Source organism: Mesitornis unicolor, unplaced genomic scaffold, assembly GCF_000695765.1.
Source record: "Mesitornis unicolor isolate BGI_N332 unplaced genomic scaffold, ASM69576v1 scaffold30440, whole genome shotgun sequence".
NCBI lineage: Eukaryota > Metazoa > Chordata > Aves > Mesitornithiformes > Mesitornithidae > Mesitornis > Mesitornis unicolor.
In genome coordinates, this window is record NW_010159449.1 from 27,861 (window position 1) to 55,071 (window position 27,211).

General features: G+C 36.9%; 1 protein-coding gene across 1 annotated transcript in view; it reads right to left on the reverse strand.

Annotated features, from left to right (window-relative positions):
* Window positions 1–26,505, reverse strand: part of LOC104542412 (CWF19-like protein 2) — a gene marked incomplete at its 3' end in the record, with an annotated part of 51,535 nt that extends 25,030 nt beyond the window's left edge. Inside the window, exons 1-9 of the mRNA XM_010186713.1 lie at window positions 26,401–26,505; window positions 25,679–25,798; window positions 24,195–24,302; window positions 21,753–21,872; window positions 20,141–20,234; window positions 18,938–19,053; window positions 16,686–17,404; window positions 11,488–11,584; window positions 9,504–9,593 (exon numbers count right to left, since the gene is read on the reverse strand). Coding sequence (XP_010185015.1) covers window positions 9,504–9,593; window positions 11,488–11,584; window positions 16,686–17,404; window positions 18,938–19,053; window positions 20,141–20,234; window positions 21,753–21,872; window positions 24,195–24,302; window positions 25,679–25,798; window positions 26,401–26,442 — 1,506 coding nt within the window. The remainder of the gene's footprint in view (window positions 1–9,503; window positions 9,594–11,487; window positions 11,585–16,685; window positions 17,405–18,937; window positions 19,054–20,140; window positions 20,235–21,752; window positions 21,873–24,194; window positions 24,303–25,678; window positions 25,799–26,400) is intronic.
* Window positions 26,506–27,211: the final 706 nt, after the last annotated feature.

A 27,211-nucleotide genomic window follows, 5' to 3' on the forward strand; every position in this document is an offset into this window, starting at 1 on the left:
AAATGCTTACCAAGAGTTACCCTGAAGTGGTACAGGCAGAGTGCAATGGAGGACTAACAAAGCTCAGCAGCAGTCTCCAACAAGGAACAAACCTTTACAATCAAACACTATGGACAAATTTGATGATGGATTAAGCATACAACCTGTTTCCTTTTCTTAGAGTCTATGGCTAATGGCAACACTTTGAATATTGCCTGATTCCTCTACTGGAAAAGTCTCCCATTGTGGTTTCCCTTTTGTTAGGTTCTCAGGTTGTGTTTACACAGGATGACCACAGTTATCAGGAGGATGAGTCAATCCCATTTTGAAGGAGCACTCTGCTTCCTTCAGTGCTGGTGTTTTGTGAAGGCACTACTCATCACTGAGGAGTCAGTGCAGTCGCTACCTGGAGTCCCCACGTTACAAAAGTTTCAAAGCATCTAAGCTGTCCTTCAGGGTCTGCCACTTGTTGTGAATAATGGACCTGTCAACTTGGAGGTAATGTTTATAAAATCAATAGGTAAACCATTCTGCACAGCAACACCAAGGTTTGGATCTCACAGCAAAATGAAATTAAAATGGTCATAGGTCTGTAACAGCAGTTCACTGTATCAAACTTGTATCTTTGATTTGGGTTTCTTACAGCAGGGAAAAAAAAATATTAAGGGAAATAGCAGCATGCGGAAGGGAAGCAAGAGCAAACTTCTACTTACATTAAAAATTTAGTATTTCAAGAAAGACTCAGTAAGCATAGCAATAAGCATCACTATTACAAATTCAAAAGGGATTAAGCTAATATAGAAATGGGATTTTTAAAAGGGTTTTACAAAATCAGAAAGTCAGGTCTGCCATAATCAGAACCTTGTGCTAAACAGTAAGGAGAAACATTAGAAAATCTAAGGCAGGCTGTAACACAAAGGAACTAGTCTACATAAGAGTATCTTTATCAGGTAGTGCTAGGTTTATGTATAAAGTATAAGACTAAAAAAAACCTCACCACACAAAAGCCAGACCATAGCTCCTATTTATAAATAAAAACAATATTTTTTTAATAAAAAGATTAGCTATTTAGATAACTACAAATTGTTTGGTCGCTATCCTTTCTTTTCCCCAGAGAGTGACACAGGTTAGTAACATGTTATGTAAAAAACTCAATTTTATCTTATTTATATAAAATCTGTTGCCCTTTAAATTCAACAACTATTTCCTCTTATATTATGAAAATGAGTCTTCTAGCTAAACTGTTTACTACTCAGAATAAGTAACCTGACCTTCTTATTCACCTCCTCTTTACACTGAATGCCTCCAATCATCCTTGCATTCAGACATCTTTCTATTCACTCTCAGTACTTATTTCCTTAGAGCATCTCTGAGATAAGGTGATCCGAATAATATCTCATGACTAGAACGGACGTGCATTCAAACCTCAAATCAAAAAAAAATCAGTTCTATTTAGCTCAAACCAGGATACTCAGTAAGAGTCATTTCCCAGCCTGCAGAAGTAAGACCGGAACTCGTAACATGCAATCTACAGCAGCTTGTAATGTGTCCAGTGGTGTGTCGAGCAATGGGGAAAACTGAGGTGATTAAGTCTAATAACAATACTAAGGGACATTAACAAGCCACATAAGCTTGCAAATGCAACTTAAAAAGAGGTCTGAAGATGCAGTTTGATATTTTAAATTGTTTGAAATGGTTAGTCAGTTAACCACAGCATCAGTGAGCCACTATAGGTATGGGATGTGAGAAAATTTTAAAAATGCAACGATTAGAAGGCTTGCTTCTACAGCAAGAACATCTGATACAAAACATACATACTCTGGCCATAAAAGAATAAGGTATTGTAGCATGTTGGCTCTTGGTATGAAACAAGAATTTGTGGACTTATGAAAGACAAATGTAATACAAGAACAAGAAGGTGATAAGCAGAAATTCAGCATATGTAAATAAAAATAGCATTTACTTAAGTAAATATAAAAATTTAGGAACAAGTAAATATAAAAGTCTAGTAAAAATACTGAAGAAGCTTAAAAAATGTTCAGGTCTCAATATTCACTATTTAGAAAAGAGATTTGCTCTGGTATATAAGGTGTTTCCAAAGAGTGTAGTATCAGAAAACATAATTTTACAAACTGAAAGCAACAGAATAACCCAAACAAAAATGGTAATTCAGGCATATGAGGGTGCTTAATAATGCATTTTTATTTGAAAGAGAAGTCCAATCTGAAAAATTATTATTGAAGGATTATATGTAGAAAAGCATCTTCCGGAAAAAAAAAAAAAGGGGCAGAGGACGAATGTGGACAACTGGATGTTGCAGAACAAAGATTCAGCTCCGCATTCTTTCAAGCTTCTACTCGAGTATATCCATGCCCTCAAGCTATTATCACTGCTGTTACTTTGGAAGACATCAGAAGAAAGACAAAGACTTGAAAAAGCAATGAGCCTGTAACATCATCTTACCTAGAAGCAATTCCTCTGGGCTCACAGGCAGAACAGAGTGGGAAAGCAAATACTGACACTGGCGGGGGTGCATCCATCTGACACCAGTGGAGAGCCCCCCTCTCCACAGCCGTTAGCGCAGCGTCCGTGAAGAACTTCTGCAAAAATCCCTCATGCACTAATGTGCAAACCATGCTGCTAGCTGGAAGTATCTCGTTATCCAGATGTGCTGGCCAAAAACCAAATGTCTTAATTCCTTTTAGAAGGGTGGGTGCAGAGTTTGATTGCTCCTCTTAAACAGCCTATTTCTATAAAATGCTTCTGCTTTATCTTGGTAGCGGTGGCTAATGAGACCTAAGCTGTGATTACACTAAAGATCAGCAGGTCCCAATAGTCATTGACTGATCAAATTCTCCTTTCAAAATCTCATTTTGAACAAAGTTATTGTGCTTCATTGCTTAAACATACAAAATACATTATTAATGCATAGTTCACACTTTTATAAAATAATGTACACATAAAACCATTTAAATCCAAAAAGACGTAATACCATGTGTTTTCTAAGGCTGTGTGAGGACCAAGAAAAGCATCAGTGAGGTTCACCTTTCCATTTCAAACTGGAAGTACCTACTGCACCAGAAAGGGTTTCTGGGAATGTTTTGCTTATGTTTTTAGTTGGTGTAGAGGTATTAAATTCGTTTAAAAAACCTGAATTCACACTAAGCAAACAGAGTGATTGGGTATCATAGTATACATGGTTGGAAGGGACCTCAAGCATCATTTGGTCCAACCTTTCTTTGCAAAAGCCCAAGATGGCCCAGCACCTTGCCAAGATGAGTCTTAAAAGTGTCCAATACTGGGGAATCCACCACTTCCCTGGGAGGATTATTCCAATGGCTGACTGCTCTCACTGTGAAAAACACAGCACTAAAAACATGCAGAAATTCTGCTTAGTGTTTGGAGAAAAACAGAGCCAGAAAAACTGGTACCATCAACCATACTGCTGCATGGCTCTTGGAAACAGCTTTGCTTGCAATGTCAAAGCATACTCTAGAGCTTTTGTATTACCAGTTTGAACTCTTAAGAAGTTTTATCCGCTCCGCCTTTTTATACCTGTTTCGTGTACTGAAACCAGTCAGATATTTTATATTATTTAATTGCTGATACAATTTCTCCAGTAGTTTTTAATTGCAAAAACCAATTTCCTATAAATTACATTCATGAAGTTAAGACAGTTTGCCTTAATACATTTTTGTCTTATAAATAATTGCGTGATCTTCTCTTACTGACAGCGGCGAGAGCGTTCAGGAAATACACTCACCAGAAACTGCATAGACCTATTATTTTTTAAAAGTACGCACTAATGATATTAAAGCTGTTCTGCAAAAGTATGGTCACTTTATTATTCCCCGTGCCAGTTTGAGCTAGTCAATTCTGTGTAAGGAAAACACCAACTTTTGCTCAAGAAAGACTGGCACAGCCATCCTGCAAACAAGACTCAAGTGTGATAGAAAAGCAGGAATTAGAAAATATGATGAGCTGAAATCAGCTGAGAGTAGAGGCCAAAAGCCATCTGTTGCTGTGTCTCCCCACCATCTGAAGTTCCAAATGAAATCAGATTTTTATTGTGCACTTAGTGATTATCATTAATCCCCAGTGTTTTAGCTTTTATACAAGTGTCTTAGCTGTATTTTTCTGAGAAGCAGTTTTAAATATTTTTTAAATTATTCTTTGTATAATGTAAGACTAAAAGACTTTACTACAGCTGCATTTCAGTTCTGCACTGGATATGTCACAATGAAAAACCACTCAATCATGTGTTATTTAAACATATTACAGGTAAATTTTGACAACCAAGTATCTTTTATTTCAGAAAAATATCTACATTTATAGCGTCAGTTCCCAAACCTAAAATTAAACGTGCTGGCATACCTGCAATTTTGAATGTTAATTTTCAGAGTAATTTGTGGGATTTTGTTTGGTGTTTGTTTGGGTTTGCTGGGGTTTTTTTAGAAGACACATCAGAAGTAGTGATTATTTTTCTTCTTTCTTTCACTTCCTATTCCAACGTATTAATCACTATCTAAATTATACATGTATACCCACACATATTCAAATAAACATACACAAACATGCCACTTTACTATTACATAATTGACTATTTTTCCAAGGAATCACTGTCATTTTTAAGTGATTTCTGAAAAGGCCAATCTTTAAAACATGCAAAATATAAAGTAACATTCTCATTTTTCCCCATTATTATTATTGGAACCAACAGAATATTATTTCAGGTTTGTTCCACAGCGGATTCCTCTCGACTGCTCCTAACATCATATGGTTTACTTGTCTCGTGATAACTGTGCTGCAAATAATTTCTCTGGATGAAGAACCTGCATGTTCCACACTGTCTCTCTTAATGCAGAACTGCAAGCAATGGTATGCTAAGGATGGTATTTTATCATAAACAGAATTTGAGGTATAAACCAAGCTGTTTCCTTTCTGAAAAATTGTAAGTGTTAATTCTTCAAACACAGAAAAAAAAAAAATACCTATAGTGAGCTAGGTTCTCCAGAATTCTCTCTCAGTCTGGACTCTAATGCATCTCAGGGATCCAACTTAAACATCAGACCTTCAATACATTAAAATTTGTGTTCAGATATAGTTAGAGGAGGTATTGAATACCTAATCATCCTTACTATTTACACTCTTGGAGAATAATTTCAAAAGGCAGAAGCACCTGAAGTACAAGAAGCTCTTGACATTATGAAGGTTTTCACTAAAAGACAAGCCCTACTTCTGCCATAAAACTAGCTAAATTACCTTTTCCTGCACTATAAACCTTCTCCACCTGAGATGCACAAGCAATGGACTGGAGAGTGTTACTCTTAGAGAGGCAACAGGTAGTCTAGAAAAAGTGATCTCCTTTAAAGCAGCATCATGTCATTCAGATGTCTACTACAAAGAGAAATACAGTGCCTGCCAAAACTGAAGACTGTCACTCTGCAGATACCTTTCATGCACTGCATGCCCTTCATTAGAAAAATTTCAGCATATATATATAAACAAACCATTGTTTTATTCCTTATGCATTATATTTATTAAATGAATTGTACTAGACTGAAGGCTGCTGGACTTTCACAGAAAATTCAGTTATTCAAATGAAGATTTATTATACCAAATAATTTTTGGTTTCCTTACAATTTTGCAAATGCATGACAGAAAAGCCTGAATTTGCTTCTCTCTACTTTTCCAGAACTTTACTCTCGTCTTTTGAATACTCTATGATAGTATATGCTCTACCATGTTACTTTGCTTGAAGTACCACCTTCTACCTTTCATTCATTTTTGCACTGATTTTGTATTTTAAGCACAATTCATCATTATTAAGAACTGTCTCTAGCAATCGCTCAGCAGAGACTACTCTCTGTCTCCCACATATTGACTAAGTGCTATGGAGCCCAGTAACAGGCTTAGCAGTGAGGGTTTTTTCTTACAAGCCATACTTCATCTGGAATAGAAAACAGTTTTAAAAGATGGACACGTTTCATTCATCCACTGCCCTGAACTGAATCTAAATTTACCTAAATGTGTATCATGTAAATATTTTTCCTGGTTGAAAAACACAAACAGAATTAAGTCAGTCTTTAGCAACACAAAAGCAAACTTTTTTCATTCAGCAGATTTTACTCTAATTCTTATGCAGGGACCACACTGAGGGAAGTATGACAAGAGATGGGAAAATATCTGAAAAAAAAAAACCTGAAAAGGCAAAGCACACAAATAATGCACATCATAAATTATTTAGAATCATCACAGAGAACACTTTCTACGTGTGGATTAAAACATAAAAGCACCTAACATGGATCAAACCTAATCCCAAACATGCCTTCTCCAGCGGTAGCCAAAAGTGAATGCCTAATGAAGAGTACAAAGAGAAAGAATCTCTCCAAGCATTTGCAACTCAGCAATTAGGAGCCAGACCTCATCTCTGTACAGTCTTCAAGGGATTTATTTTTCATGAACTTCTCCAGGCTCTCCTTGAATCTACGCAAGCTTCCAATATCCACAACAACCTGGAGCAACCACTCGGTGAAGAATCACCTTTTCTGCATTTGTTTTCAGTCTGCCTCTTGCTCATTGAACCTTTTACGTCCCCATTTTTGGATCACCAAAAACCACTGCAAATGATCTGCCTCAAAGTAATGTTAATGTTCCAGATGTATTTTAAGTAAAAATGCACAATAAAAGCATAAATGACATCAGTTATTACTGGTACTGACAATGGCAGAGGTAGCATCCTCATAAGCAATGCAATCAAATCAAGAGTTGTGTAAGCACTTTCAGATAACAAAAATAAAAGTTGTACTTAGAGGCAAACCATGAACACATGGGAATTTTCTTAAATGTTGAAGGCTCCACAATTTTCTGCTGTCCCCTTACATTCAGTAACTACTCATTTTCATCATCTATCCTAACTCAGAAACACTATGGTACAGCACCCTTCTCTTCCAGTTTCATTAGGGCTCAAATTGTAACTTCACTTTTCTCAAAATACCCATGAAAATTTAGATATAAATGGTGCTTATGTTCAGATGCTTAATTCCATCACAAATGAAATTAAAATACTTAATTCAGCATTAGTCCCTTCATACAGCCCAGCTGTACTTCAAAACCACAATTTTGGGGTTGCTTGGGGGCAGAATTCTTGTCTAAACCAAAATAACTATAAAAGCTTGGTTTGCCTCTGTTCTCACTTACAAACAAAAAAAATAAATAAAACCAGGATTTAAGCTACCACTTCACAGTCCTTTCAGTCTGTAGTTTCTTCTAATAAATTTCTTCTTGCTAATAAACCAGCACTGCACTCAAAAGAATTGATCATGTCCTGTGTACAAACCCCAGCAGTCCACGCACACCCCCTTATATTAGCACAAGTTTTCATCCACGAGCTCGCTGTGTGAACTGAATTGGGAAATTGATCCATGTTCAATTAATCAAGAATCAAAAATCCTTCCTAGGGAGTTGCATTCACAACTGCCTTTGCTGCTTCCTGATTTATCTCCCCAGCTCTTCCAATAAAAGTGGAAATAAGGCAAAGCCACAGTTCAAGACTTTTCAGCATGATGTTGGCCATGCTTCTCCAAGGAACCAGAGACAGACCTGTCTGAAATAAAATACTTCATGTTTCTAACTGGCAGAGGAGGCAAAGCTATAAAAATTCGGAACCAATGAGACATTCATTTGGAAAACCACTTCTGTGGAAACTGCTTCAGGTATCTAACTTGGAATACAGCTGGCTGGACTGACTGAGGCTGTCCCTTTGGTGGTCAATGCGGCAGAAAGCCTGATTCATACAGCATCAAATACACCTTCACAGATCAGCCTCTCTCGCGCTACCAGATGGTTTCTGAACATCTGGGTTGTTTAGACACACAGCTTCAAGTAAACTTCAAGGTTTTCACCGTGTTTTGGGGAGTCTGCATATTCACAGATAGTCAAACCCTTTGAGGCTTTAGGACAGCAAGATGGTATTTCAATCTAGCCAAGTCTGTAATACACCCTTCTTTTTCAGTATGGCTACTCCTGGAATACTCACAAACTTTCCAGATGCCAGTCCAGAGAGAGATTAGGAACCATTTCAGGCCAGAAGCATGCAGACTAGTTCTGCTTTGTCAGCTTATCCTTCTCAATCCTCAAACTCTCACATCACTAAGCTTGGTGTTTCTATACATAGGGAGGAATGTCCCTGTTGCAGAGCAGCCTATAGCTTGGTAAAAGCATAAATTGTGAGATCAACCACCCTCAAGAAGAAGAGGGCTAGAAAGAGAGGCCTCATGCTGAATGCTTGCACTTTAGTTTTTTGTTTGGTTTTGGTTTTTTATTGGTGGTTTTTTAAATTATTTTCCTTTCTAAAAATTAAATAGTATTTACATTTGGTACACTTTTGCAATGTCTACATGCTGCTAGTTTTAAAAATCCTTTAATTAAAAATTAAGATAAAAATCAAACTACAGTTAAGACAAAGGATGACCAAAATTGTTACTCAATTTCTAAGGAACAAGTCTTTATCAACATTTTTGAGGATCACCTATAACACATCCTCTACTTGCCAATTTTAAAATCTGAATGGATTTTTTCCTGCATAATTACACAACCCCAATCTGCTTTATTCAGGCTTATTGGTATACACACAAAAAACATTCCTAAGAATTGCACTGTGATGAAGCAGAGTCTGCCTAATACAGAGCTTTTGTAATCTTTAATTCTTTTGAATTCAAGGATTGACTTTATACTTCAATACATTTGTCACAATGTAGTCAGCAAGAGGTCTATATACTAACATCCAGTTCACTCTGTCCACTAAAGATCGGAGAAATGCTAATCAATGTATGAGGTCTGAGAATAAGTCTTTTCAAAAAAAGTTTTAGTGACTTTTCAAACTGAAATTTCACTATGGAATTGGGGTCAAATTGGACAAGAACATTAGTTTTTGCCTAAAGGTATCCTCTCCATCATGAGGACAGAGCTCATAAATGAAGATATTGACCCTGTTTCCCTGCAGCTATATCAAAGTTGGCACGGAAAAAGATTACTGCCCATTTCTGGAATAGTACCCTTTAAAAAGAAGAGCATTTGAAGTGTCAGCTTCTTCAGAGACATGAGAGTGATGCAACAGCCAGCATCAAATTGTGGCAAGTTAAGCAAGATGCAGGTCACCCGCTTCAGTGCCTGTGTCAGTCACTGCAGAGCATGAAAGCCAAGACAGCCAAGGGACCCCATCACAAGGTCTAGGTCTCCAGGGCAGTCAGCAACAGGACGCATACTAGTTTTAATTTTAATGGAAGATATATATATATAATTGCTGAGAAAATATTACCAGTAAAAAATTGCTATGGAAATTGCTAAAGTACAATGGAGAAAGTTTGGTTTACCACCAAAAAGTGCAATATAATTTGAACAGTAACTCATCTAAAGTCACCTTGGAATTTTCCTTAGTACATTTCATCTTCTCTATAATTCAGCTGCTACCTGTACTATACCATTGTGTTAGCACAAAGAAAATAAGAATATTTTCCCCTTACCTCTCTGCCAGACTGTGCTGGAATATGCCCTTGAGTTTCCCTCAATTTGCGTGCGTTATCGAGTTCTGCTTGAAGTTTTGAAGCTAACTCCTTCAAAGAAAGTGGTAATATAATGTGAATGTCAATATAGTTCACACAATTCTTTAATGCAGATAAAATTTTTTAAAAATGTTCAAAACAGAGGTATCTAAAGTGTAGAAATGCATACTGTCATAAAACCAGAAAAATTCTATTTCAAACATTATTCAATTACAGTAATAATTGTATAGCTAACACAACGGATGCACCATGCACAATACACACACAATGCACCTATGGAAATCTCTCTCACGCATTTTTGCTATGCAGTTTCAAGTCTCTCTCTGCACCACATGTCCAACTTTGGCAATTAAGACCTTACTCTGGGTATTAAAATGGACAAGAATTGGAAAATGAGAATTGTTTACAGTCTTGTACAAATTGGTTTTGATGTTCCTGCTCCCTATTCCATCTGTTTATTAAATAAATACAAGCATTGTAGAATATGTTGGTTTGCTAGGAATTGCCTGGTGACAATCTATCAACCTGCAATACAACCATTTACACTGACCACTTTGCCAGTTTCATTGATCCAACTCCAACAATCAAGCCTATACTTGCTGACCCAAAATTCAGTCATTTGATCAACCCCAAGCAGCAAGTCAGTAACTAAAATAGATTCAGAATTCACTTGTCCCACATGATCAACCTTGAGCTCCAGCCAGCAGGACATGCTGCTACATAACCATCTGTTCTGGTGTGTGGGGATGAATGTGTTTAAACAAGCTGCATCTTCAATCTGATCAGAGAAAGTCCATGAAAATACATTTAAAGAGCAACAAGGTAAAGATTAGTTATTTTATTATTTACACTCAGGTGGTTTTGTGTTTGTTGTTAAGATTTCAAATGCACAAGATTTCTAGAAAAGGTGTATTTGTTCAAATTTTGTAAAGCTCCATACACAGACCTGTGTGTAAATTCTGTAGAAAAAGAATCCATAAAATAAAATCAATTTGAAGAGACAATATCTATAAAATGGACACTTTCTTCTAACAAAAAGTAAATTATGTGATAGGGACTTTGACAAAGACAATGTCCAGCATTGAAGTCCAGCAGTAAATGTATATGCCAAATATTTTAAAACTTCCCATAAATCCAAAAATCAATGGCTCTCAGGAAATACTAATTTGACACTTGAAGTTATAAAATGTCTTTCTGATAAACTTCTTACTGATGCAGATTTTGGTGCAAATATTCTGTCACAAGAGGCAAGGTAAACAGGTACACTAAAAACTCATCCTTAGAAAAACCCAAAGGCTCATAATGATAGGATCAACTTCTAAAAATTGTTATTCTATCCTTCAAAAAAATTCAGCAATCAAATAAAAAAAATAAAATAAAGCAATGTCAAACGTGCAGTTGTTTATTCCAGCTCCATGGTTCCAGTCTCATTTTGTGGAGCTGAAAAGCATCACACAGTTGTTCTCATTGCAGAGCTGGATGCAGTGGCCTATGCAGTTCCTTTCAGTTTTATATTTCCATACCATAATTAGTATGCTTACACAGCAGAGCTACGGGCCACAAGCATGTCTACCTGTGACAAAGCTGGAGAAATAACAAAAGCTCCAGATACTGTCTACCTTGTAACAGACTGGGAGCTTTGTCATATTCACCTGCTCCCTGCTTAATAAAAAGACATTAAATCATATCAAAAAGGCAGAAAACAACTGGTTTTGGATATGCTGCCTAGCCTACAAAACCTGGGGATCTGAATCTGTATTCTAGCCTATGAACCACTGCATTTAGAGCAGAAGTTACAGTAAAAGCAGTACCTTCAAATCCTATCTGATCAAAGTTTGCAGGACTTAATTTGATTGAATACCTTTTTTTTTTTTTAAATAACTAAATCACTATGAGCTTTAAAGAAAAACTGCATTAAGACACGACAATGTTTCAAGGACATTACCATGTCTCCCATGAGTTCTGCCTTCACTATCCTCGCTCCCAGTCTGTTCATCTCCTCTTCACTAAGGACCCGAGGTGGCTCATTCTCTGATGCATGTCTGTAAAACACCAGCAGCATTAAAACCACAGTATTCAGCTGTGTTACTATTATATGCCTACTGTACTGATACATATACTTCTATTGTCAAAATAAGTGATAACAACATATTAGAAAAATGTATCTGCAGTCAGAAGTTGCTCAACTCTGAAATAAAAAAGCTTGAATAAAATTTTTATGAGGTACGTTTCCTTTTACCTTTGAGATCACTCAAAATTAAGAGCACTATGTACAAACAGTCAAGAGCCAGCAGAAGGCATAAGCAGACAAAAAGCAAGGAAAAGAGGAGCAGAAAAAGTAATTTAAACCCACTATGTAACTGGCCTTTCTGGCTTTGGTCATGCTTTTCCTTCTCAGCTCCAGCAGAATCACCTATGTCCCAGTAGTTCTTCTGCAAGCCAAGTGGCATTCCGTATCCTGAAAACTACTTCTATGCCCATAATCATCTGCTCACAGCACAATCTTTGCTTCCAAAGACATTATGGCTCATACAAGTAGAGTTTCCATGGAAAATTAATGAGTATTGTTTTTAAAATATGAAGTCTCCCTAGAGAAGCTACAGCTAGTAATAAATAGTATTGCATCTTAATTTTAATATTAATAGGCCAGTGTATGAGTTCTTATGATAATAAATAAGGTTTCTAAGAATTATTGCAAAGAGGCATCCAACAAGTTTGGTTCTTTTTCTCTAACGCTAGGAAAGACTAAAATCAACTAACCCTGAAAGTAAAATATCTAACAAAAAAGACACATAAGAACACAGTTATGATATTGGTCCCTGCTATTGAAAGGGATAGAGAGAATTCGCTCACTACTCAATATGATTAAATCCTGTAGGATGTGAAGAACGAGAGAACTCTGAAGACGGTGTCATCTTTAGCAGCCAGATCTCCCTAGCCCTGATGAAATAATCAGAGTTACTTTTAGCTGTTTTGAAATGCCCAATCCAAAACCCCAAAACTCTGCAGAAACATTGACATTAACTTCATCTGAAACAGAACCGTCTAAGACTAAGTTCACACTTCACCTATGTTTTTCATAATAAGGCAGTCTGTATCAGTAAAGGGAGCAAGAGATCTTTATTACCTCATACATGCTTTTTTAAAGTGGCATTAGTGCCTGAATCATCGTCTGAACTTTTTGAGACTAAAGATATTGTATTATTTTGCTTTTTATCTTGTCTCAAATTAAACTCTGAAGCAGTCACATTATTAAGTGTGATTTTTCAGCAAATGCTAGCGGGATGGACTTTTCCTCTGGGGAGATCCCTTGGACATCCAATCAGCACTTTTAATTAACCTGTGTCATAACTGTCCAAAACACTTTGATTTATAGGCTGAAGAAACTCTCTCTCTGTGTTTTAAAAGGGATAAAACTTTAGAAGTACATTGTCAGTGTGAGAGACGAGGAACTGAACCAGCAGCACCTATTAATCCAAGCCTTCATGTCAATGAAGATTTACTTTTTAACGTGAAATGATTCAAGAGCCAGAATTTTCTACAAAATTCTACCAAAAAAGACAGTTCCCACTGAAGGACAGCTCAAACACACAGAAGCTTAGGAGTCAAGAGTCAGATTAAAAAAACTTGGAAACAAATAAGTCAATAAGCAGAGGCTGTATGGATTTTCAGGCCTAAGAAATCTCCACTTAAATCAGGTCAATAATTGTACTGGCTAACAATTAGAATTAAAATATCAAAGAAGATGCAAAATCTGGTTTAATAGAACTAAAACAGAAAACACATGCAAAAGAAAATATCAGCTAAATAGTTTTTAAGCTTAGTTCTCTTCTGTGAGGAAAAGAAAGGAATTCTCTATTCTGTCATAATAATTGAATTCTTTGAACTTGAATAAGCAAACCACTTCTGCACACAATCTAGTTTCCCAAAATTTGCAGCTCTATCCAGTTACAATTAGCATTGTACTTACTACATGTGGTAATCAAAAGCTAAAAGGTACAGTTTTTGTACTTGCAGTAAGAATGAAGTAATTCACCATTATTAAAGAGAAAAAAAAAAGAGACTATAAAGGAGTAGCTGCTTCCTTTAAGATAACAATAACGAGGCACTGGTATCACTAACTTCTACTCAATAAGAACATGCTCTTCCAGGTCTGGCTGGGATAGAGTAGATGTTCTTCATACCAGCCCCTATGGTGCTGTGCTTTGGCCTTAACTGATGACAGTGTGGATGATACACCAGTGTCGTGGCTGTTGCTGAACAGTGCTTATACAGCCTCCAGGATTTCTTTTTCTCACTCTGCACCCCCAGCAGGCAGGCAGGGGTGGGCAAGGGGCTGGGAGGGGACATGGTCAGGACAGCCAAACGCAACTGGCCAAAGGGCTATTCCATACCATGTAATGCCACGCTTGGCAGTAAAAGCTGGGGAGTGCAGCCTTTCCAAAGCAGCTGCTGCTCAGAAACTGGCTGGGCACCAACCTGCCATGGGAGGTGATAAGCGACCAACTGCCTTTGCACCACTTGTTCTTGTCTCTTTCCTCCATTTGTTAAACTGTCTTTATCCAATATATGAGTTTTTCCTCCCTTTTGCTCTTCTGATTGCCTCTGCAGGAGGCACAGTGAGCAGGCAGCTGGGTATACATGCAGTTGCCTGATGGGGTCAAGCCACAACGCACACAAAGCAACACTCAGCTCTCCCTGCCCCCTGAAATAATGAATTAATTAATTAATTAATTAAGAATACGGTGCAAAGTCTTCACATGGTGTCCTTCACTCAGTCTCTGTGTTCTGGATGATCACCAAAACTCTCCTGTTGTTAGTAGTTCACTACAGTTAAGTAACGTTTACTGGATGTCAGAACTCCTATTTGCCATCAGCTGTATAACACAGCTGTTAGATCTTGCTTTCTCCTTCTGGAAGCCATGGAGGAAACAAAACTGAGAATGAAGTCAGACTTATTAAAGGATTATATGTAATTTACATGGATTATTTGTTGCTAATCAGTGAAGTATTTGAGGCTGTTTTTTGTTTTTTTTTTAAAGAGCATTATATTTAAGATGAAGGATAAGACTAACCACACATAATCCTGCCTTTTTACATGCACAAAAATGAAGCTTCTTAAGAGGGTGGTTTTTTTCCAGACATAGTTCTGAGTTTCATTTTCACGGAGTCTGTCTGGATTGCAGTGCAGATGCACTCTCCCAGCTCACCACAGGATCCTTTCTTACACAAATACTGAAGTTTCCTTATGGAGACCAATGCACTACCCAAAGCAGGCAGAAACCAGCTGTGGACTGTGCAGATCATGCACCTGACTACATAGTTATGTGGACCGTGCAGACCATGTAGTCATGAACAAAGCAGGACTCAAGAGCTGAGGAAGTCTCATAGGCTCCAGCTCAGAATCATTCTAATCAGAAGTTTACAAAGTGCATTTCAGTGGTAAACCCCCGGCATTTCAGGGAATAACTATTAAGGCAACATCTAGAAAAACAAAGAGGATCACTAAATTCGAATGTCTGAAAATGTCTTATATATAACAGGTTTGATACTAAAAGATCTCATTTTTCTGAGTAACCAAAACAAATATAAAGAGATTTTTTTTTAATTTTCCAGCAAAATAATACTCAGGCAAATACTACAATAAACAATAAAACTAGATAAGACAAACACTTATGAGTGGGACTTCCCACAGGGCACACAAACTATTCGTGGCAGAATCAGGAAGTACTCCAGCCATAATGTATTTTCAAACTCATGGTATTTAAAAAATAAACAAACAAACAAAATTAAGTGAACATCACACAAACAATTCATCTTCCTGGTATCAAAGAAAATGTAAATTTCACTGGCTGCTATCATAGCATAGAATCATAGAATGTTCTGGGTTGGAATAGATGACCTTTAAAGGTCCTTTCCAACCTGCTCCTTCAGGGCGCAGGGGCATCTTTAGCTACTATCGAAGTATAAAATACAGCAAGTAAAATCTGGAAGAATACCCAATACAATATAAAAGATCTGTGTAGACTAATCTGCCTGTTTCTGGTTAATCATGTAATGCTCATTTAAAGTACAATTTTTCTTTGCAAATGTACAGTGAGGTATCTGCAAGTACTATATGTATGAATAGCTACCAATAAAATAAATACTTTTAAGGTATTGTCTTGTTAATAGAATCCATTAAACATCAAAAGTAAATTGATAACCCCACTATAAGAAGTCTTTCCTGCAAATAACTGACATAAGCATATAAGAAGGAATTACACTTGATCATATTTCATCAAATGTGTTTCCAAATAAATGATATCACCCTTCTTACATACTCCGACCACGAATACTTACTTTTTCAGCTTTCCCAAGCAATTAAATATCACTATCCTGACTCCAAAATAATTCTGAGCATGCCTACCTATTATAAGGAAGATCTGAAGGAAAGCATTCACAGTAATAGCCACATTATTCATATTACTGGAAGAACCCCTAGGCTGGTAATACTGGAGCACAGTGGCCTCGAGGAGAGCACAGTTGACTACAACTTACTTCTCCAAACACCTCTCCTTACTACACTCTGTTGTCTTCCACTAAAGCAAGTAAACTGAAATTTCTACCACAATTAGTTTGTTTCCCTTCCCACTTCTATTCATCTCTCCTCTCTTCCACAGAAAAAGCACTTTTCTAATCGATACCTTCTACTATTTTTCACACGCTACTGCTTTAGCATATGAGTTCCTCTCACAGGAGGGAAACCAATCCCGGCTGTATTATTTCAGTGTTCAGTCAGCATTTTCCAACATTTCAAGTTTGTCTTTTATAAGTTCAGCAACAGTTAAGATAGTTGTGCAGGTTTTTTTGCCTACAAGGTCAATTTTACTGCAGTGTGAACTAACATTAGAAAGAAGCAGAAAAAAAAAATTATCATTATCAGTTCTCAACTACACTGAGGGGACAGGACAAGCAGAGGGTGCTTGTTACTTCTACAGTGGTCTGTTGTAGCTGTCCCTAGCCGGGAGAGCAGTTTCCTCTTAACTAAAGAGATCTGCTATGATCTGATTTAATACTGTCTCAAAGAAGACAGTGTTTCTGGTATACTTTGCCATGAAAAATATAGCAAATAAAGGACAAGTAAAGATGTTTAAAAAATACCTAGAACACGATGTTTTACTGTCAAATAACATTTGTTTCTTCTCAGTGATATTGCTTGGATATTCCTGTTCTGACTTCTTTTTTTGATCTTTTGGAGTTCTTTCCGAACTGCTGTCATCAATTTGTGCCCCCCCAACTGATAATTTCTGATCAGACATTATTTTCTCACTGTTATCTTCTGCATGTGTATTGCTCCACAGTGCAGTATCCTCACTAGGTTTTTGGAAGCGGTTGCTCAAAGAGCTATGAACCAGCTGTTTGGAAGAGGACTGCTGTGACTTGTAGTCTCTAGGTGCACTGTAAGGTGATGAATCGTCTTCAGAGGGTTTCAGAAATTTATGTTTCATGTTGTTTAAAGATAAACTCTTTTCCTGACTTTGTTTTTCATCAGAGTGTTTTTCTCCTTTGGAGCTGTAGCCTCTCATTACTGAGTCCGTTCTACTGTGTCCACGTTCTTGGTCTTCCCTTGACACATCTCTTTTGTAACCTTTGTCTTCTTGCCCCCATCCCTTGCCATACTTCTCCCTAGTATAGCCCCCAGACATGTTCCAGTTCCTATCATCTTCATCTTGTGTCTCCTTTTTCATATGCTGTTCTTTCTTGTCTCTCTCATTTTCTGAATAGTCAGTTTTCTTCCATCTTCCACTTCTATAATAGTTTTCTTTTCTGGGTGCAACTTTTTCAGCTTCTTCTAATCGTGACTGAAATACTTCCATTGACTACAAGAAAGAATAAAAAAAAGTCATACTGCTTTTAAGATCATGGTGTATTGTGAAGCGCCCTACAACATATTAAAGAATGTATCATAGAAAGGCACCATTCTGTGAAAATGAGTCAGTGTGTGCAAAGGGCGAGGAATGAGCCATGGATTGCAAAGGAAGACCAGGACAAAAAAGGGAACTTACAGCCTTGTGTCTAAGATGCTCTGTTGGGAAGCTTTTCTGATCCTTTCTCCTGGACTACTTCTAATTTTCATCCCATTGCTCTAAAGTAAAGTGCTAAAGCACTTCTGCGAACAGGGACCGGAGCCTCAGAACTCTCCTCCTAGCAGCCTGGAGATTATGGGCTTGAGCTAGGGAGAGAAGCTTCCTCTTTCTTACTCATGAACTTTGCATTTATATTCACCAGATGCTCAGCTTCTATAGAACCAATGGACGTTCCCACTAAATAATTTTACAGTCTAATTAAACTCTTAACAACACAAGAGACAGGGTTCAAAATATTTAGCTCGAAACAGGCTTTGAATCCCTGTTTCTGGCTTTCTGGACAAATATTTTATCCTTTAGACAACTATGCAAAATGTGGATTGTTCCTCTTCCCCCTTTTGAGCTGAATTTAAAGCCAGCAATTACACTTTTTTTTTCCCCCCCGAAAGCATTATATACTGAAGCACACCAGGCAGGGATCAATTTCAATCACTATCCTGTACTTCAGCGGCCAGAGTAGTTCATGCTGTTTGAACTCTAATTTCTTTAAAAAGACTCTTAAAAATAATGTTCTTTACAATCACTGGCTCTGAATAATTTCTACCAGCACTGATCATGTTGGTTTCATCACTCAGGAGTGACTACAATTCAGCTCAAAGACAAGAGTATGAAGTCATACTGTCTTATCCAAGATTTCCACAGCCAAACCAACCTAATAAAAAAACTCAGAAAACTCAAGTGTACACTGTGGCCAAGATTTAACACACTACACCTTTGATGAACGCCTTTAAAGACAATAATATAAAATGCAGGGAGTATAGGCTTTAAAGAGTTAATATTGTTATTGCAGATTGTTGTATTAAAAATAAATTTTGAGCACTTTTAAACCCTTCAGAAGCAAGCAGCTTTCTCAATACATCTGGACTGAGCAGATCACAAGCGGCCAGAAGATTCATATTTGGTAAACTTTGATACAGCTTTCCAGCTTACCTTGGCATTATTATAATCCACAATGTGCATTATTATCTGCTACTTTTGGAAGCACTCGGGTACTCTGTAACTGGGATCATTTAGACCTCCTGATGTAGAACATGAGTATTTTAAATTTGCTATACGATCCATATATTTAAAAATATTTAACAAAAGAGACATAAAATGTTGGGTAGTTTTAAACTCTTCATCACTTGAGAGAAGGTTCAGAGGCTGGTTTTTTTCTGCTTCTTCCCCTGTCTTATACCACACATTAAGTATTTGTGCCTTTACATGAAAGCAATCTTACCCAAGCATCTATTAGTACAAAAAAGAAATGTAATTGAAGATCCTTACCCCGTATCTCTCAGCTACAATTTCCTCAAAATTCCTTTTTTCTCTCTCAGCCTGCTCCTTCATTCTTTGGTATGATTTTCGTAACCAACTTAATCCAGCATCTTCTACCACTGTACCTGAAGTAGAAAATAATGAGAAGTCATAGTTTTATATCTCGGTAGTTATGCCTATTCAACCTTACTCTGTACATGACATTAAACCTTCACCTAAACTTAATGTAAAAATTGAAGGGATACAAAAGAAAAATAGAAATACTCTAACAATACAATTACATGTTTTTATAAGTTAATGCTGGATATAGCTCAGTAATAGCACTGATTTAATTTAAGCTTCTCCATTTTTATCATACAGCAGTTAAAGAACCTTCTTATTGTTTCCACTTTCGGTGCGTCCATTCTTTGGCAGACCATTTATGTACAAACAAATGCACTCCCCCTTTCAGAAAACTAAAGACTAACCCATTGCTTTCCATTCTAGAAGCCAGCAGAGGTCTTTACATTCAGGACACGTACTCACTGATGCCTGTCACCTCTTACAGATCACTGATCTCTGCAACTTCTAAAAGTGGGCATGAGGCTAATGGTTTGCAGGACAGACTGTCCACGGGGAAAGGCTCCCAAAGAGAAAAGCCAGAGACCCTGCTGTTCCCTGTTGACAGAATACAAGGACCCCTCTTATCACACAATAAAAGTTTCACGACATTATGAAAAACACTTTTGTAACTGCTCTTGCTGGAAATATGCAGGATAACCCTAGGGTAAGAAAAGAAGTGAAAAGGTTACAGAAATAATATTTTTCACAAACTGCATCTGTAATGTACTTTATTTTAATGTGACTCAGACTTCTGTGGTTGAATATTTTAAAACTATAATGTGTGTAATGGAATGGAAGGAACCAAATGAGATGACAATTTATCTTGTCTTGGTTAAATCAAGCTTTCCTTTAATTAGTTCAAAATGGAGAATTTCTGTAAAGATACTGAACACCAAACCACTCAAGAGTAAAAACCAGTGAAGAGAAATTCAGCAAAAAACATGCTATGATATTATCCCAATATTTACCATTGAATTTTCATCCAGATTTTACTTCATTACATGTAATTCATAATTCCTTTACATCAACATTAGTAGTAACTTGTTAGCAACACAGACACCAGAGACTGGAGACAGAAATTTAAGATTATTACTAAAAGCTGCTGTTTACCTTTCTTAACTGAAGCTGCTCCATCTTTCTCTGGTGGCAAACCTGTACCACCATCTTTCCAATAGGGATTGAGTTCTCTCTCAGACAGCATGGCCTAAAACAGAAATAATTTTAACGTGTGCATACCATATAGTTTGTATTTTCTAGAATATTTGTTAAATTTTGTGAGACTTATGTGGGAATGGAATGGCTTACTCGTAACTTGTGCTATCTAAAGACAGACAGAAATAAACGTAACTTTCCGTCCCAAGTCAAAGCTCTCAAACACGTGCTTAGTTGGGACCCTTATTACACAGAAGCAGTTTTACCATTTGACATCATTACCAGTGTAGCAGTAATATGCACTTGCATCTGAAGCATCTGAAGCTGTTATGGGGGCTCTTAATTCTACCTCAAGTTACTGCTTCTCACCCTCAAACTAGATTGCTTATTGTGATTCTGTCAGCTGACTTCTCTGGAAGCAGGCAAGGAGGTCCATCAGAGAAAAGGGTTCATCAGGCATTCCAGCACTGACAAAATTTTGAATTTCTCTATGTTGTATCATCAACTCCTCACCACTACTGGTGTGCTGTATGCATCTGCTGTAGACAATGAGTATCAAAGAAAGGACAGACATTCTGATGTAGAAAACACAAAAGTATAAACCTGCATGGAAAGCAAGCGGTTGTCTGGGTGAGTCTATAAAAGTCATATTCCTCCAGGATCAAGAATACATATAAATTGTCACTAACAATATCATACATGCTGACATTCTGGTGATTTAAGATCTCCACATTAAGTAGTCCCTCAACAGTTCAGAAGAAAATGTTCGCCAAATAATTACATGGTGAAAAACCAAAAAGATTAATCCCTTCTCAAAAGACAATAACCAAAGCATCACACACTACACAAGAACAGCTTCAGGTCAATCCGGTTCCTAGCCAGAACACAACTAACTGGAAAACCTACCAGCAACAAATGGCCTACTGTGACATATGAGGACAAGAAAACATTAGATAGTGATCAGCAACTATGTTTTTAGATCAGATTACATTGTGTTTAAGGAGTTGAATGAACAAATAAAGCAGCCAGCAACTCTATGTAAATAGAACTAATTTAATGACAGCAACTCCTTCCCCAGCCCGACCCGGATCCACCCATGTGTGCATAACACAGCTGCGGCATGAAAGGCACAGCAACTGCTCCGAATTTCTTCTGGAAAAAACAAGCCTCAGCACCCTATGCTTTAACACAGAAACTTAGGTAAGCTTTTATCACACAAAATAACGGTGCTCCTTTCACACACACCACAGAGAAGAAGGCCAGACCAACATTTTGTCATTGTTAAGAAAAACATCTCACATCAACTTAGTACTAACAAAACTGGCTTTCTCCCGACCTAGAAGATAGTTTAAAGGCTTTCCTCCACAAGATAAGCTTGCTGTATGAACCCTTCCCATCCCAAATGGAATAAATAACGGATCAATTTAATTAAAATCACTATCACACAACACATTAGGCAATAGTTTAAAAACTATATGAAGACTTAAATATTTGAACCAATTCATTGGTTCATTCATCACACAAAATCTAGTAAGCTGCATTAAGAAGTTGACATATTAATTTCTCCTACCTGCTCAAGCTCTTGAGCTTTCTGTCGTTCCAATATTTTATCTTTGTTTCTTTCACATCTGACTGCTGCTGCTGACGTGGTTTTCAATGACATGAAGTCTAAATTCATCCATTCTTCTCTCTTCAAAATAAACACAAAGAGTCAATGTTCATATTCCCAACAAAAATGTAACTGAGTTACAAATAAAACCAGTGCAACTACTGACAAATGTTACTTACAATAAACAGTATAGGTTTTACAGACACATATGAAATACTTCAATGAAGAGCAAATAGGATTTTAAGAACCCAAATCTTAAAATTTTTTAATATTCACTTACACAAATAGATTTCATAAATGTATTTCTGTAATTTGAAATACAGCTTCACAATGTATTTAAGACATGAGTAAACATGCAAACTGTATATACTGCTTATTACTTGCTTAAACAAGCACTACACACCTAGACCAATTCCTTTTCATTTTGCTAATACCGACTTCATGACCTATTACTTCTCTTCCAGCATATACAAAATCTGCAATCACTAACTAAGCATAGTTCATACCTCAGATACTCAGCCATTAACTGCACCCTCAAATTAAACAGTTACACATCTAAATTCTGTGAATTGTACCCACAGTAACAGGTAGAAAACTGCATTTACAAAAGCTAAGCCAAACCAAGGATACTTTAAAAATGAGGACTACTCTTTAAAGAAAAGTATCATATAGAAAGCCCAGATATACCTACTACCTTTATAGACACACAAAACCTGAAGCCTGAAAAGCAAGCAGTGACATACACATTAAAAACAATCACTCTACAAAAGCAAGTATTTGTATCACTTCTACGGGAAGTATAGCAACCAAAGTGACAAGACTACACCTATTTTGAAACATGTCCCTGCAGAAGGGTCTTCAGATCTTCAGTAGGGTTCAAGTCTAAGTAGTCAATTTGAATAGATGGTATACATCACACTTTATGTTATTTAAAAATTATATTGGGCAACACACCAGAGAGTTTCAAAGGTGAAACACAACATTCTACTTCTCAGATCTCCTCTAAGAAAGAGAAGGAACTGAAAAATAATTTATCTTCAAGTGATTTAATAGAATCTATGCTCATGTGAGCAAGCAACATGGATCAACAGAGGTGGGTGTGCATGAGACCTCTGGAGGTCATCTGGTCCAACCCCTCTGCTCAAGCAGAGCCACCCAGAGCCAGTTGCCCAGGACCAGGACCAGATGACTTGTAAATATATCCAAGGATGGAGACTCCATAGCCTCTCCAGGTAACCTGTGCCATTGCCTGGTCACCCCCACAGTGAAACACTGTTCCCTGTGTTTCAGTTTGTGCCCATTGCCTCTGGTCCTGCCCCTGAGCACCACTGAAAAGAGCCTGACTCTGGATTCCATATTGGCTTCAGATCTACGGTTTGGGGATATTTTTTTGTGTCTGTCTTAAAAAAAAAAAAAAAAAAGAAAGAAAGCACCCTGGACTAGTCCAAGACCAGTCCCATGGAGAGAACATAACTTCTAATTCAGTTTAATCCAATAGAAAATGGATTTACATGCTCCAAGACTTCTTTATAATGTAAGCCAACATAAAAGAAATACGATTGTCCAGGAAATTCCTTCCAAAAGCACACTCTTCATCTAAAAATAGACAAACCTAGGGTGCACATTATAAAAGAAATGCTTGGAAAAACCTGCTTTTGCAGTATAAATTATCATAAAATATATAAGGATTTCTATTTCATTACTTTATACTTTTCCAAAAAGACAGAAATGATTCAGAGATCCTTTTTATTTCTCTTAACAGGATGCACAAATTCAGAATGATGAACAGCGCATTTTTTCAGGAGTGGAATTGACACTGAATTAAAAATCATCATTTCACAAAACTGAGGATGATCTGTAACTACATTGACATTAATAAAAATCACAGCAGTTCGTTTCAGAATTACTCCATTTTCCAGAATAAACACTGCTTACCAGGCATAGAATTCACCTAGGAAGATCAAAAGAAGCATTGATTCCAAAAATACGGCAGTTGAAAGTTCTACACTTCTCTTCCTTATATCTGCTTAAGCACCACAGAAGCAAAAAATCAGTCAACTGTAGAACAACCACCAAAGCTATGGAGAAAAAAATAACATGTCTAGCCAAGATCCTTAAGCTGACCTCGAGAAAATCAAGCCATGTTGCTAGAGCCTCAAAACAAGATGAAAGGAATTGGTGCCAGGCAACTTTAAGTGTAGTATCTTGTTAAATACTAAGCAATTGTTAGGTAGAGAAGTCTTCCGATTAATTAAATGTAACATTTACCTCGCTAAACAAAGACATTTGTCTGAAAAACAGGCTTTTTTTTAACACGTTCCAAAAGAGCTGTCAAGAAACCTAAGCACATTTCACATTTGGTCATGCTGGATTCATTTCTGGAGTAGTTATCAGACTGCTTACCTGCAGGGAGGGTTCTTCCATAGCATCTGATTGCTTGTTGACCTTCCAAGCCTTTTCTGTGTTATCTGACTGTGACATATTTGACTCAACCCATTCAACTGAAGAATCCTAAGAATAGAGTTTAATGTAAAAAATAACACCACCACCTTAACATACTATTACATGTTGATAAAATGCAATACTTATGGCGTATATAGATAATCAAAATTTATGCTAATTACTTAGCATTACTAATATGTTTATTATTTTTAAAATATTGATAATAAAAATAGAACATTGATATTCCCATAGGAGTTCATTCCTTCATGACCAAAACATTCCACCATACTTCATGAGTACATCATAGTATGTAACATTAGTTCATACTTGCAGTTTATTAGCATAACACTGCCAAAGTCAAAACCATCAGAAGGCAAACAAAAACAAAACCAATTGTTTTTATGGCATTCAAAAACAAAATTTTAAAATAGAAATTCGTTACTAAGTATGTTTTACATTAAAAAAGTAAAATCAGTAACACTGTACAATATAAAACACTGCACATGCTATCTCCTATTTTTATATCCAACTTCCTACACTTAAAAACAGAGTACCGAGATTTTACGCTTGAAGCAAATAGGACCCCATTGAACAGAGTTTCTTTGCTATTTACATGAACCTGTCACGGGAATAACAGACTTGGATCAAAGGTATCAGCCAGGACTGTGCTGTCCTGGGACTCACTGATGTGTTCTGACAGATGGGAAGTGTAAGACATTTGTGGCTTAGGTTACTTTCCTCACTGAAAAGTATAGTTCACTTCTGATATCAATCCCTGGAAAATAAATCTCATCATACTGCGTGTTCTTTCACTCAATAAACGAGAAACTCTGAAAAGCAAAAAATCACAGTGGTACCTGTCTTGCACCAAAATGCTGGTAGGATGTTTCACACAACATGGCCAGAAAGCAGCTCCCAGATTTCTAATGCAGTCTCGGCACTGTTTTGCCAGAGTGCCCCTCAACGTGAAAGCATCCATTTACAGGTTCAAATGCACAAGTTTGAGACTTCCTTCAGACCCAGGTACAACTCCCATGTTGGGAGTTTCCATGGTTGAGCAACCACGGAAAAAGGCAGCAGTAACTCATGCCTAAAATCAGAGTCTAGTATTTGCAATTTTACACATAATTCTATCATATACCACTGACTACAAGGAACCTATGAATTTTTCCACTCTATCCTAGAATTACGATTTATTTCAATTTCTGCTGAAAAACTGTAAATCTCTTAGTCCCTAATGAGCGAATTTAATACTATAAAATTCACAAGCACTCACATAACAGCGTCTTTTAAATTTATTAAATATTCAGCATATTAAAAAGATAAGACTTCACCAGAAAATTGTAAGAATGAGTCTTAATTTACTAACCATGAGTATCCACAGAGACTAAAATGGTGCAGGTTTTTAAAGTGTCATTTGAAGCATTTTAAAGATTCTTACTTACCGAAGAACTGTCAAGTAAGTCATCCTTCTTTTCTGATTTCTGTTTCTTACTTTTCTTCTTTTCCTTCTTAGCTTTTTTTGAATGCTTATCCTTTTTCTTTTTTCTCTGCACAGAATGTTCCTACAAGTAAATGTTTGTAAATGAGATCCAGTAAACCAAATCACCCACATGCAAGAAGAACAATCACAATCTACTTACCAAACCACACTAAAAAAGGTAAAACACACACACAGCTGGACATAACTACATTTTACTTCTACTACCCTCTCTCCTATTGGGGTGGGAGAACGTTCATGCCTCACATCCATAATTGATTTTTTTCCCCTCTCAATAGCTTTTTCACTGGAATTAAGGCACTACAGCTATGCATAGAATATCATCTATAGTACATCTATTTTGCTCAAGTCTATTTCCTCAGGAATCACTGCATCACCAATACATTTCTGTCCTGTGCAGATATTTCAACAAAACTTTCTACACTAAAAGTATTCAATATTCAGAGGTTCCACTACGGCTTCTCCTGTGAAGCCTTGGACTGTTCTTGTCTGGCAGCGCTTGCTCTTCTGCATTAATATTATATGCTCTTCTGTATTAATACTGAAGCATAAAGAATTCAGAAATAGAGAGATTTTTAAAGATCATCTAAAGCCCTCAAAGCCTTTTGTTCATACAAACATGCTGTAAAGCTAACAACACAATTCAATGATATACAGTTTTGTCACCTTTTCCAGTTGTTCCACACGTTCATTCACATCAGCAAGCATCCACGTATCTTCACCTCGTAGATGCTTTAGCAGCTTGCGCCTCTGCTCCTTTTCATAGCTAATTTTAGCCTAAGACAGAGAAGAAAAGTAACCAGGCAGAGTTCAGTAACATTTACCCACACACGCACCTTCACAAGCCCCACTGACACAACCATATACACTGTTGAGAACTTCTCCTTGTAGAGGACTACAATAAAAAAACTGTTGGATTACATGTTGAAGGGGAAATTCAACTAAAATGTATTACATGCTTTCCTTCCTCAAGCTACAGCTTTACAGCTCCTCTAGCACTGATTTCATTCTATCTTCCTAAATAAGAGTGACACAAAGACATTCAGCTTCTCTTCTTCATTCTGACACATCTTCCTTTCTTACAACCTTCACAAACCATGTATGACACAATACAGGGGACTTCTGATTTTCCATTTCAAAAAATCCTCTGGGCAATTACTCCACTGCAAAGCACACCTCACTATCTATTCATTTGAGAAGCTACCAAGCCTATATTTGTGCACATTTGACTTTGGAAATATCTCACCAGGTGCAAAACTTGGAACTGCAGAGGTCAATACTCTCAAGGAGTATACAAGTATATAAGGATTAGCATTTTGGGCAGCAGAATACCCTTCCCTTTCTAGTTATGGAGGTAAAACTAGAAATATTTTTACTGCTACTTCTGAAAAAATAATCATCACCGCAGACAGCTTCAATTTCTGAAAAGGATTTCTATAAACCACATCAATAAAATAACAACCTTTTCAGCCTTTGA